This window comes from Lepeophtheirus salmonis, chromosome 8 (assembly GCF_016086655.4).
Source record: "Lepeophtheirus salmonis chromosome 8, UVic_Lsal_1.4, whole genome shotgun sequence".
In the NCBI taxonomy this organism is placed as follows: domain Eukaryota; kingdom Metazoa; phylum Arthropoda; class Copepoda; order Siphonostomatoida; family Caligidae; genus Lepeophtheirus; species Lepeophtheirus salmonis.
The window spans coordinates 22,496,453-22,509,702 of NC_052138.2; the positions used below are offsets into that span (position 1 = coordinate 22,496,453).

Genomic DNA, 13,250 nt, shown 5'->3' on the forward strand with positions numbered 1-13,250 from the left:
ATATAAGCAATATATATTTATCAAATGTTTTAATTAATCCCTCTCTGGGCAAACAACTAAATGAAAAGTCATAAAAGTAAAAGTTTTTATTTTAAACATAATGAACCAGAAAATGATGTCTTTTCTATTAGTTTTACTTCAATGATGTATTTTTGGTATTTTTGAAGCAGTCTAATATATATATCCCGAAGGTCATATTTATACACACATATTCGGATACATTAGTTGATAAGTAAACAATCTTTTCTAAAATGGACTCAAGATGGATTTCTATATTTAAATTGGAAAACCACAGTCCTAGTAAGCAGATGTGAATGATCGATTTGTAAATATTAAATTTCTTAATCAATCTATTTGGATTTTTTTCTTTTTTTATATTATTAAACAACTGTCAAATTGAAAGAAAAAGCAGGAAGTTAAATAAAAATATAAATGTGAGAATTTATCAATGATTAACGAATAAAAATAAAACAGTTAAAGTGTACGTCGATATAAAAAATAATATATATTTGTTGATCCATGGAAATACATTAAGCTCTAAGTTGACGATAATACTTAATCATTTATGTGTGTTGGTAGATTCATTTTACCCCTAATTGCCGAATTTGGTAGGTTGAACTAAATATACTTCATTTAAAAAAAAAATATTTACGTTTCCTTCACTTTTTTTATGCGATTTTAATAAAATTTTGTATGTTAATTGGGAAACTACAAAAATGAAAATTTCAGATCTTTAACTCAATCCAATATCTAGTTTTGAGATTATTTTCATAATGAATTTCATCAAAAATCGTTTTGAAGACCCTTACTTTTTAGATTGTAGTTCGAAACGACTCATCTGATGGATGCATCAAATACATTATTTGATGGTTATTGACTAATCTAACCAAACCCATTAAAAAATGTTTTTATTTTCTATAAAAAAAATGTATGATTGACTTTGAACACATTTTTCAATTTGTAAACTGACGTAGATGGATAGTTAAATTTAATAATAGTGATAATGAGGTCATGTAGATGGGGTTTTGAGCAGAGACAGGCCTGATTTTAAGTACTGTAACTTCGGAGTAGGGTGCATTTTTAGGGACCTTGGCCGATAAGGCCGTAAATAAGATTTTTATTTTGGAGTGGGGAGTGTATTGGAAAATTTGACTGAACGTTTTTGGGATGGCCTTTTTTAGAAAATGACATTTTCTTTTAAAAAGATAAAGTTTAACAAAGGACTTAATAAAAAACAGATTAGACCAATTTGAAAAACAAATTGGGAATAGTTAATTTAGTTAAATTTTAAGTGCAAAGATTAATTTTATGAACAAATATGATATGTTTTCGACAAATTTGGAAACAAGATTCTCGGAAGGGGATGTAGCACCTCCCCAGTAATCCCCTTCCTGTAGTTACGGACTTAGTGCCCACCCAAATCAACGTTTATTTTTATTCAACTGAAATACAAACATAAATTAACTTGTATTCTACTAAAACTGAGCGTAACAATCTTTTACTTGTAAACTTTTCTTTCCAGATTTGTGAATACTGAAGGGTGTATAATACATTGTTTTATTTTATTTTAAAAAATCAAACTTTTTGATTTTATAAAAAATTGTGTCAATTAAAAAGTTTCAAGAATAAAAAAAAATATAATCTCATTTTAGTCAATCGGAGAAGGAAAATACTTGTCACAGACCATGTATTCCGAGGATCAGGAGGGTTTCTCCGTGGGTATTTGCTTACAAATGATACAATTCTAGGTCTAACTATTTATATAACTTTATGTAGATACTAGGTACACAAAAGAAATATTTTCAAATATTATATATTTATTCAACTATTTCAAATCCTTTGGTTATACCGATTATAAATATATAAATGCTTGAAAACTAACATATTCCTTTAAAAATTATTTTCCAACTTGTCTTGTGTATATTAAAAACTTACTTTATAGTTATAAAATATTTTAGATTCTGCTAAGTCAGTGATTATAAAAAAAAAGTTATGGAATAATTAACATACTAAAAAAATGTTGAACTAAAAAACTTAAATATAAAAACCTTGAATATTTGAATTATTTGACTTTGCCTGAGTGTTGATTTAAATATAGTCTTGTCACCGGGTCACTTGAAGATACAAATAGGTTCTTCAAGGACGAAAAGAGAAAATTTTTCTTCTATAAAAATATGCCTGAAACTAAAGATCATATTGTTATATGTATTTTCATCTCTTGACTTAATTTCCTTACATTTTCTTCCTCCAACGATCGTTCCATTTCTTAAACATTTTTACAACATGTTATCGTCTATTCTGATGGTCAATTCATGAGTTCGTTATTGCTCATATATCATTAACATTGTCATCGTTCGCTAACTTTTTATTTTTGTATACCAATGGTAAATCCTCTTCTAACAATTTGAATTTCTCTATCAAAATTAGATTTTCACATTTTTTAGGGGTTCTTGAATATTGAATAATGATGACGACTGATAAATATATCTTTGTGTAGACAATTATCAATTATATAATCTGCACAATTAATAATAAATATATAAAATACACAATACTATAGATGAATGAGTCATCTGTCTATATCCCGTCTATGCACCTTGTCCTAGAAAGAGCTCCGCTTGATCCAGTTTATTATACTACTAAACCACCAACATGTGGGAATGTGGTCAATTCTAATCAACATCCAAGAATATTAAAGCTTTGAAGGAGTGTTTTGATCAAAACCTTTGGAAATGTTCTTTACTGTGAACAAACAAAATGACACAATTGATGAAATTATTACAAATACACATTTATAGATTAAATACAAAACAAGACAATCAATTTGTATGGTATACTACCAATTTTGATTATGTAAATAAATATTTTAATTAATACTAAGCACAAACACTTAAAAATAGCCATTGTAAAATTAAAAAAGATTTGACCTTTATTTAGCTTATTTATTTTAAAATTCTAAATTAAAACGATTTACTATAAACTATCATTATATAATAGGTATATTTATATTGTAAAGCTTCCTTGTATATAACATTTTTGGTTGTGTCTGTCAATTTGATGTAAATATAATCAAACATGCACCCTCTTTTGACACTCTTGAACATGCAACATATAACTGACCTTGTGAAAATACTGATTTTACAAAATATAAAGCATTTTTTTTCAAATTTTTGACCCTTTTATTTATTTATTTTCATTGCTTGCCATATTCTCTCTTCAACCATTATAAATATTAAAGATACATAATAAGATTAACTCGCTTATACTCTTTCTAACTCCCTTTTTTAATTCGTATTTAATATCCGTTCTCCTTTTTTCTGTTAGTACAATAATTCGTTTTTTGGATTTTTAATTTTTTTTTCGTGCATATTCGAATATACAGCCCATCACTTAAAAAAACTTTGAGACACACGGAATATATCTTTTTTTATTAAGAAAATTAACTTATTTGCGAAAAATCAAACTTACCCTCCAGAGTTCAGGACTCTGGTTTGATCAGAATTAAACATAGTATTATTTACTCAACTAAATTTTTTTGAACAACTTTAATATAATGTCTAAAATTTGTATTTGTCTCCGTTTTTGAAATAAATGCGATTATAGTTATGTTTTTCTAAGCGGGACATACATTACACACATACTTATAAATTATTTTAATACTATATTGTATAAAATATTAGACTTCTACTCAACTTTTTAATTAGTGTGTATATCTTATGCTTTGATCCCTAGCTTTGTCTTTATTATTGTTTTTTAAGTAACTATGTTTGATTAATTAGTGTTAGTCTTAGTCCAAATTTTGCAAGTCATGGGCGATCATTCATTTCCGAGTGATTTTTTTCAAGCGGGCTATACATATACTGCGTACTTGTTTTGCACATAGCCCTTGCCTGCGTGATTAAAATTTCCTTATTTCTACTAAGTTACAAACAGAAATGAATACATTAATACAACATTGATAACCTTAACTATAGATTATGATACTTTATTAGATATTTACTTTTTATTGAAGGTAATTGCAATCTAAATTTAATATAATACCAGTCATTTATTTCTCACTTTGTATAATTAATTTTGATCCGAATATGTTCAAAGTTTGTGTCTAGACAAATTAAAATATATAACTTTGAAGTAATTTCTAAAACAAGTTTTCAATGCCAATTTTAAGTTTTATGGAGGAACAGAGCGGAAAATAAATATCAAATTTTTGTAAATTGGACTATACCAGCTATACTATGGTAGAAAATTAATATGGGAATCTCTCCAGTTTAACACTTATTTAAGTTTTAATAAAATTTAAATTTTTTTAACAATTTAGTATTTCAATAATAACAATTTTTTATCATTCTTCTATATAATGAAAATATCATAAAGACCTTTTATTAAACCTAAAATATGTTTATTCAACTTTACCAAATTTAAATGTCTATAACTTTAATTCAATTAACAATTTTACTTCAAAATATACTTATTGTTAAATCTATGTATTGTTTATATGCTGTGAAAAATTGACTAAATATAAGATATTGATTTAAAAAAAAAAAATTCCGATGTGGAAACATTTAAAGATTAAAACCAATTTTCTATTCAATTTTGAATATTTACTTGATTATTTATTAATGCTGTAGTGAGACCTGCTAAGAAAACCAGAAAATTTTTAAATATGTGTTTATGAAATTGTTTGACGTTTTAGAGTAACTGACTTGGAATATCGAAATAAAAAGGATTTAAGATTTGATATGATTGAAATCATTTATTAATAGACGTAAAAAATAAAAATATAGCTCAATTCATTATCAAAATTAATTTTTATCAAATTTTGATGTAGTTGCTAAAGTTTACCAAATGTAGTTAAAATGCTTGATATAATTTTGGTAAAGATAAGGCTATGATTAAAAAATAAATAATATTATCTAAAAAACTAGGTCATAACATATTTAAGGTTATAGTATAAAAGTGCTTGAAGGCATTTTAATTATATTTGTAGTCATTTTTTTTGTAATTAGTGATAAATTAATTATAAGGGGTGTTGAGAATCATTAACTTTAATAACCAATGTTCGATGTAAATGACCTTTAATCTACTCTTGCATTTATTTTATGTATTTTTAATGACTTTTTTGTTCTGTATAACATATGTAATTTTATTTTTACATCTTGATACAAAAAAATGAATATAATATATGTTACCAGAGTTTATTTTAAACTAATCCAGTTGTAAGCTCATTTACATGGCGTCTTCGAACGCAAAATTTCTCGAAATCTGTATACAACTAATGAAAAGGGAAGGAAAAAAATATTTACGCTTGCGCGTTTCATTCCTACCAAAACGAACCAACTTCCTTAACGAATTCCTATGGCCATAAAAACTAAGAAGACGGTAAATAAAAATTTATGATCATTTCTCCAAGGGTTTTCTTTTTAAACAAAAGGCAGAAATGTTACTCAGTCTCAAATCTCATTCGTTTCTTTGAAGAACCTTTCAAAAAAACTAAACAATTATTCACTAATATTATTATTTATAATAAAAGTCAGATAAACTAGTGAAGTGCTTGACATCCTACTATTTATCGATTGAGGAAAATCCTACCCTAAATAACAAAACAAAAGTAAGACTTGAATAAAACCTATAACAATTACATATATATACATATAAATGAATGTTTCTTGTAATCCATTAATTACATTGTAGCCTTTAACTTTCTAATGTTGTTTCTAAAAAAAAGTCATTGCTATTTTCTCAAGTAAGTGCTGAAATAGGAAAATGGAGCAGATGGCAAATTAAGAAATTATTGTTCAGTTATATTTTACAATTAAAAAATACATTTTTTATACCTTTATGTGTATTATTTTATCATATATTTTTATAGAATGATATTAGGAATAAATGGCAACCTAAAATATCATCTTAATGAATTAAAAGGTTCAACAAAACTACTTTTTATCTATAAGTTGTGATTCCATATCCACTTTCTTTGTCATAAAACAGTTGAAGTCTATGAGATACAAATATAACTTTTGTTTATGAAAAAAAAAAAAAAATGGCCGTTATGCTTCAAGTTTATTTCTTCTAATTAATACTTCCTTTCAGTAAGACAAATATATCTTGTACCTTGGAAAAAAAGATTACATGATATATATGTGATTTTTTTAACTTCTATTTGAAACGAGCAGTTACACAATTAGGGTCAATATGATTTCTTTTATTTATTCGTTTTTTCCTTATCGTTTTTGTTTTTTTTAATCAAAAGTTTCAGTTGTTTGTAAATCATTGAATATGCATACATCGAGAGAAATATTTGATTGTAATAAAAAGGGAAAGATAGATTTTGGAAACAAGTTTATTTATTTGAAGTAAACAACTGGAAAAACTTGTTCTTTGGTTGTATCATCAAATGTGCATACATTTAGGGGAAGGGGGGGAGGTGAAAAAAGGTTCCTATATAGATTTTTTTTAATTACCTATAATTAGTAGCTGATAACTTAAGAACAAGTAATTTGATTCAAGAGGAAAACTGCACAATGTATACATTGATTGATTGTTCTAATATACCTTTGAATTAGTATAAATACAAGATCCCTTATCCCATTTTTCTTTTAGAATGATCAAGTTAATCCCTGCCTTGGCTTTCACTTTCATTATTGCTATCAGCTCAACCTGCGTCAATGCAGAATATATCGATGATGTAACAAGTCTCGAAAATGAGCCCCGCATCTTTGACAATCTTATGAATGGAACATCAACTTTCTCTCCAAGCTCAATACTCGCTGTTATCCTTGTTGGTATTCTCATTGCTCTTGCATTCGGTCCTGGTTTGCTGAACAACACTGGTGCTGCATACGATCGGAACTACTATCAAAATAACAACCAAGGCTATGGGCAGGAGTACGATGGATCTGCCTATGTCAAAACTGATCGGAGAAGCCTTGATGGTAAATATGTTTAGAGATATATTTTTTTCATTCAAAACTTCCGAGTTATTATTTTGTAATTCACGGTACATCTATCCTTTATAATATCACTCAACCTAAAACAATGATTGCAATTTATTATTTAACTTAATCGTTTTTATATTTTTAGAACATCATATGTTGATTCTACATTAATTCATATTCATAGTTTTTATCTAATTAATTAAAATACAACTTTAGCGTTTTTTTATAGCAATTAGCTTTAATTTAAAAAAAAATCAACTACAAATGCCCTTAATAATATAATAGCATATATAAATAGTTGTATATGAAAAACAACCAATTAAAGTATCCCTTAATTGTTTGGAGCAATGCGATTAATTCTTCAGTCAGAGTAAAAGTGAAAGTTTGAATAATTAAAATCCAATTAAGTTAGGAGTTATTATAATAAAGAAAATTCTTATAAAAATATAAATATATCCTATTTTTTTTTTTACGATAGCGTCTTATTTGACGTTCCAGCTACACAACATTTTTAAGAACGGAACTTATTTATATCTTAAAAACACTGAACCTCTACCCCTATTTATTCAATTGAAATTAATACAAAAGATAGATATTTTTTTACATGCTTTATGCAATATTTTTCAATGGTTCAGTTCGTCATACTTTTTTTCTTTTAGCTGTAATGAAGTTGCTTTTTTTTCATTCATTATATTTTTGAGGGTCAAAATTTAACATAAAGAGACGAAGCAAAATAAATTTTTAGGAGGGAGTTATGACCTTAAACAGCTTTAATTAGTCAATTCAAAAAGCTATAACTCTTAAAACATAATTTATAAATTATTGTACCTACTTAAAAAAAAAAAGATACATTTCATTATTACCCCAACTTGAGAATAAATAGATGTCTCATCGGAAATTTTGTTCACGTTGTTACCTCTGTTTTATCCCGCAACCTTTCATTCAAAAAGAAAAAAGTCCCAAAAGGAATTAGCCAATTCTTCCCAACTATAAGAAATATTACGTATTAAATGTTGGGAATTGATTACAGCTTAACAAAAAGAGCTAATTCGAATTCCACCAATCAGAAACGTTCAAAGCACTGATAAGTGGAATACAAAAAGACAACTGGAGAGCTTACAGCAAAAACTGCTTATATTTTATAGTGTTTTTACGCTCCTTGTATGGTTTGAGATGATTGAGGTTATTATGCTCTAAGAGAAACTGTTAAATCCGAACGAATTCTAATTTCTTAATTCTTACAATTTATGAGAAATCTGTCAAATACTTTTCGCGCCTTCAACAAAAATGCTCTAAATCATCAAATTCTGGACAAATATGTAGAATTACCACGACATAACACAATACTTATAGAGTAAGAGTGTAAAAATCAAGGTGTACTACCTGCTTAACAAGTCCTTGGTGCATGTTATTCACCTCAATACTACTACTACTACTACATATTATCGTTTCTTCTTCTGATTCCGACACACACAGAAAAAAAACCGGTTGATTTCCCTATGGCTTTATTTCTCATTCACAAGTATGTAGAGATCACTGAGGTAGCTTTAAATCCTCATGTTTACTTAAAACATGAATGTATTATTTAATCTCGTTTCAATATTAAAATGAGAAGTTTAGAGAACGAAAGAGAAAAAAATAATGAAGCTTTTGATGGCTCGATATAAGGATACATAATAAAAATAACGACGATGTATTTTTGTACATAATATATTGATGGCCAAAATATGACCAAAGGTGCATATGTATAAAAGGCAGAACGTATACGGATGTACTGAACTTCAAGGACGAATTCCCCCCATCTATCCAGTATCTATATCTTCAAAATATGGTTGTATACTATGTATTTACTTGAGAAAGTTTTTGACTGTCCTGTATGCTGGCGCGCCTTAAGAAACGGACCATAAGAAATGATGAAAAAGTTGAATTATATGATTTTTAACTTCTTTGAAGCATCAGAAGTATTCCAACAGTCCTCGAGTGAACTCGTGTTGTGTCAATCCATAGTAGTTTTTAATTAATAATATCCACCTCCACCAGCATCTATAATCATGAAATACAGTCTATTCATTGGATTTTGTCTCCTTGCATTGAGCACTTCATATGCCTACGCGGATCCCTTAGATATCGTGGAGGATGTAGATGACATGGATGAGGAGAGGACCATCACCACAAACAATGGAAACGTTTTACTCTCATTCAACGCATCCAATGTTCTCTTCTACGGTGCCATAATCGGCATTGGACTCTTAGGTCTCGTTGCTCTTGCTGTCATCTTTTCTATTCCAGCATTTTCAGAACAATCTGGATATAATAACAGATACTCTAACTCACAATATAATCAATACTATGATGAAAACGAGTCTCTTTATGACTATCAAGGAAGATCCACAAGATCAATCTCTGGTAAAACTTTAAATTTTTTCGGGAGTTTTGAAAATATCTTCATATTTAAACATGCTATTTTATTTTAAAAGCATACCCAAAAATACTTACAATTCAATATAATAATTTGTTCTCTTTTTTTTCTTGATAGATGTTGCTCAACAATTATACGCATTGGCTGAGGCTTTCAAAAAGTATGAGGTTGAAGAATCTTGCCAAAAATATGTTGCTTGTGCTGCCAGACGCAATACTGAATCGTATGCTCTAATGACCATTGTCGATGATGTCATGAGGTAAAACCTTTCTTATATATAGCATACTCAAATAACAACATATTATATTACAGATCCATGCTTAAGAGCGGACATGAAAAGATTAGAGAGAAGGATGCCTATGTTGGAGAACTTTTGGATGCGTATCTTCAAGGAGAAAGAACATCTTGTCAACAGCATAGAAACATATGCTACAGAAAGAAATTTAATTAATATTATAATTTAAAGCTATTTATATTATGTTATTATAATTTTTTTAAATCACAATGATGGAATTCAAAACACTCCATACATTGTTGCTCATCTAAAAAAAAAACACACACACTTAGAATTCATTTGAATTCTGTAATATTTTTTTCCTATGAAAAAAAAGATTTTTTTTAACTACTTCCCTCCAAAAAAAAATCATTTTTTTTCCCCTTCTTCAAAAACAGATATTCTATTCAACTAATTTTCATATTTTTTTATATGTAGTTTACTTGTGGTTACTTTATTACCCTTTTGTTATACCAATGAGATATAAAGTTATCTCACTTTCCATGAAAGTTACTTATTAGTGTTACTCTGTGTTACCAATACTATCCTCAAAAAATATAGTTTTTTATTTTCTTTTTTGAAAAAAAATAATAATTTAATGTTGTGTACATGTTATAAACTTAATGTTCTATATTATACTTATAATAATTGACAGAAATATGACGAAAAGATAAATAAAAAGTATATTTAAATTAACTATCAATAATCCATTTTTATTTCATCATTTCACCAATACAAAATTTATATATAAGATTAAAAAGAGAATATAAAAAGACCGACTATAACTAAATGGCAATAAACAAGCCCAAATATTCCTTGACAATTTTTTTTATTTCATTCAATTTGTCTTTGTCTAGATATTTATAATCTTTTTAATAGTGAAAGTGAAGTTTTTTGGTTTGTCTTTTTTGGCAATGGGTCAGACTTTTGATTTCTCTCAAGCATTCCTTTTTTTAAAAGTCTACAACGACAACAATTGAACCTAGGTACATAATAAAATATAGGTAAAAAAATATGTACCTTAAATGTATTACAAATGTTATAAGTGTTCCTTTTGGTTTCTTTTTCTTTTCTGCCTCATACCCCAAGGTGTATGTATGCAGTCAAGTTACTATGTATGTATAAAAAAACAATCTTCTTTTTTTTTTTGCATCAGTGACCTACTTAATTTTTCTATTCACCTCCTCGACTACAAGGGGCTCCTTATCAACAAACGCGTGGCGGGGTTTAATTTTTTATTCTCCTTAGTGAGGGGAGAAACATGAAAATGAGTTAGTAAAAGTTTTGAGGTGTTTCTTATGAACTTTGTACTATGAATCTTTTGATTTTTTTATACCTCTAAAAGCCTCATAAAAAATGTATTTTTTTGCAACTTCTTTTCTTTTACAATTTTATAGTCGTCATAAAAATGAATTCAAATTATTTTCTTAATAGTAGAATGTTTCATCATTCTTAATGCAAAAATTTAGAATGTCAATAATTTGACCTTTGCTCAATGGTTGATTGACTGTTATTTTACTTTAATATAGTGATTCTTAATCTTTTCAACAATTTCGAGCCCATAGGCTTGAAGAATAACAATTTTCTATTGGAATAGCTTATTTTGCTTGAATAACTAGAAAATATATTTATACATATAGATAAAAAAGATGGATTATTTAGTGTATCAAAGATTCTGTTCATATTCACCCTTTGGAATCGCTACAAATTGCTCTTAAAGTAGGCAAAGTTGATAGTCCTAATAAATGAATGAATAGTTGATGTATTTTTTTATTTGAAACAGACCTATTACTTTGAGGCCAGATCCATATTTGTTGAGCTTTATAAATAAAAAATGCCAAATATTGTATTCCTTTACGTTGACTCTACCTATGCCTGAGCCTTATAGTATCTTTTATATTACAAAATTCTTTGAAATATGCTCCATAGGAATACACTGATAAACAATTTGGCTCATTACCGATTAATTAACCAATTCATTATTAATTACCTGGTAAATACTAATTACAGTTAAATCAAGCCAAGTAAATGGCCGTAATATTTATAAAACACCACTTAAACATTTTTTACCTCCCATTTTTTTTGTAGTTGGATATCTGAACAGTATTTTTATTTTTAAATGTTAATTAGCAGATTTTTTGTAATCAGATTAACCAGGAGATTTTTACAGATTACTTGATAAAGTGGTCTATTACCAATTACCTGCAGGTTAATTGGTGCATCTCTGATGTACTACCAAAAGTTTTATTTATTATTCATGTAATTTCTCGTGAACCCCGGTTGAGAACCATTGCTTTAACAGATGAAATATTATAATTCCTTAATTGCATTATGTAAAAGTTAGAATAAGAATATATAAAAAGCACAATGTGATTCTATGTTTCCATATTTTATGTATGGGTTATACTTGAGTTAAGCATAATTTTAAGCTAATGAAGTGAAATGTTGTGGTAAATCCACATTAGATTTAATTCACTTCTTTCCCATGAAGATAAAATGGGGAAAATTCTCTCTGAAATTGAAATCAATCTTCTGATGTCTTTTTTTTCTTGTCTTTTTCTACATCTTTTGTGTAGTTTTTTAAATAATATTTTTTTCTTTGTTCTTATGCATAATTGTGCTTATGTAGTTTTTTACTGCCAATAACATACATAAAATGATGTTATATCATAACATGAATGATTTGCATAAACCAGCTAGTATTCGGACTAAAACTTAATGCATCTTATAATATGATATAGGGTGCGTCAAAATAACTTCATTTTTTTTTATAATGCATGTTAATCAGGCTGTTGAATTAGAAGCGGCGTGGGTGTTGATACAAAAAAAAAGTTTTCTTGTAAATATAGTTAGTCCTTATCATGCATTGGAGTAGTGAGAAACGCGCAATTGCCATCGAAAATAAACATTGGCAAAAAATGCTTTGACATAATATTTTAATAAATTAAATGTTGATAAATTATTACTCATCTTTTAAAATAACTACGTATTCCCTTTAGACCCTCTTAATGAAAACTTATTTATATAGAAATGAAAAAAAAATGAAAAAATACTTGGTATTAACCCATTACTTCCCGAGTGTAGAAATCGTTTAAATTTTTTGATGAAGTTTTGTTGAGTAGTTTCTATTAGTACATATATCAAAATTCTAATTTTTTAAAATCAAAATTAACAATTGTGCCGTTGGTGGCTCGTCCTTATTTGTACGCTTGGAAAGATCTCCCGTAAAAGTATTGTTATTTGTAAATTAATATGATGCAATGATAATAAATAGGGTTATGACTAATTTTCGAATTATTTTATTCTAAGTTAACTTTATTTTGATAAATATAATAAAAAATATTTTCTTATATACATTAATACTATTATTTACAAGTTTTGCATAAGAGTTTTTTCAAAACAATTAGTGCACAACCCCACGTCACCCTTTTGCATCTATATATGCATCTTGACGAACGAACAAGATGCACAAACATTTCGTTTGAGTTGTTTTGACAATTATATGTCCTACATTGTCGTAACGTAAAGAAGAAATATTTGCTCAATGCTTTAAGTTTGGCAATATAGTTGTGTTTATACCTATTTTCACCATGATTGGTTACCAAAGATTCTGTACAAGCTC

The 13,250-nt window shown here is 27.5% G+C and overlaps 1 protein-coding gene across 2 annotated transcripts; it reads left to right on the plus strand.

Moving 5' to 3' along the window:
- The first annotated feature begins 5,446 nt into the window (after positions 1-5,446).
- Positions 5,447-10,324, plus strand: LOC121123012 (uncharacterized). 2 transcript variants are annotated; one of them, XM_040718091.2, is made up of 4 exons: positions 5,447-5,608; positions 6,601-6,932; positions 9,472-9,613; positions 9,667-10,324. In XM_040718091.2, exons 2-4 carry the CDS (start codon positions 6,602-6,604, stop codon positions 9,803-9,805), a joined length of 612 nt encoding a protein of 203 aa, XP_040574025.1. In that variant the 5' UTR covers positions 5,447-5,608; position 6,601; the 3' UTR covers positions 9,806-10,324. The 2 variants fall into 2 exon arrangements, with proteins under 2 accessions (XP_040574025.1, XP_040574024.1); XM_040718090.2 differs by lacking the exons at positions 5,447-5,608; positions 6,601-6,932 and adding an exon at positions 8,877-9,341.
- Positions 10,325-13,250: the final 2,926 nt, after the last annotated feature.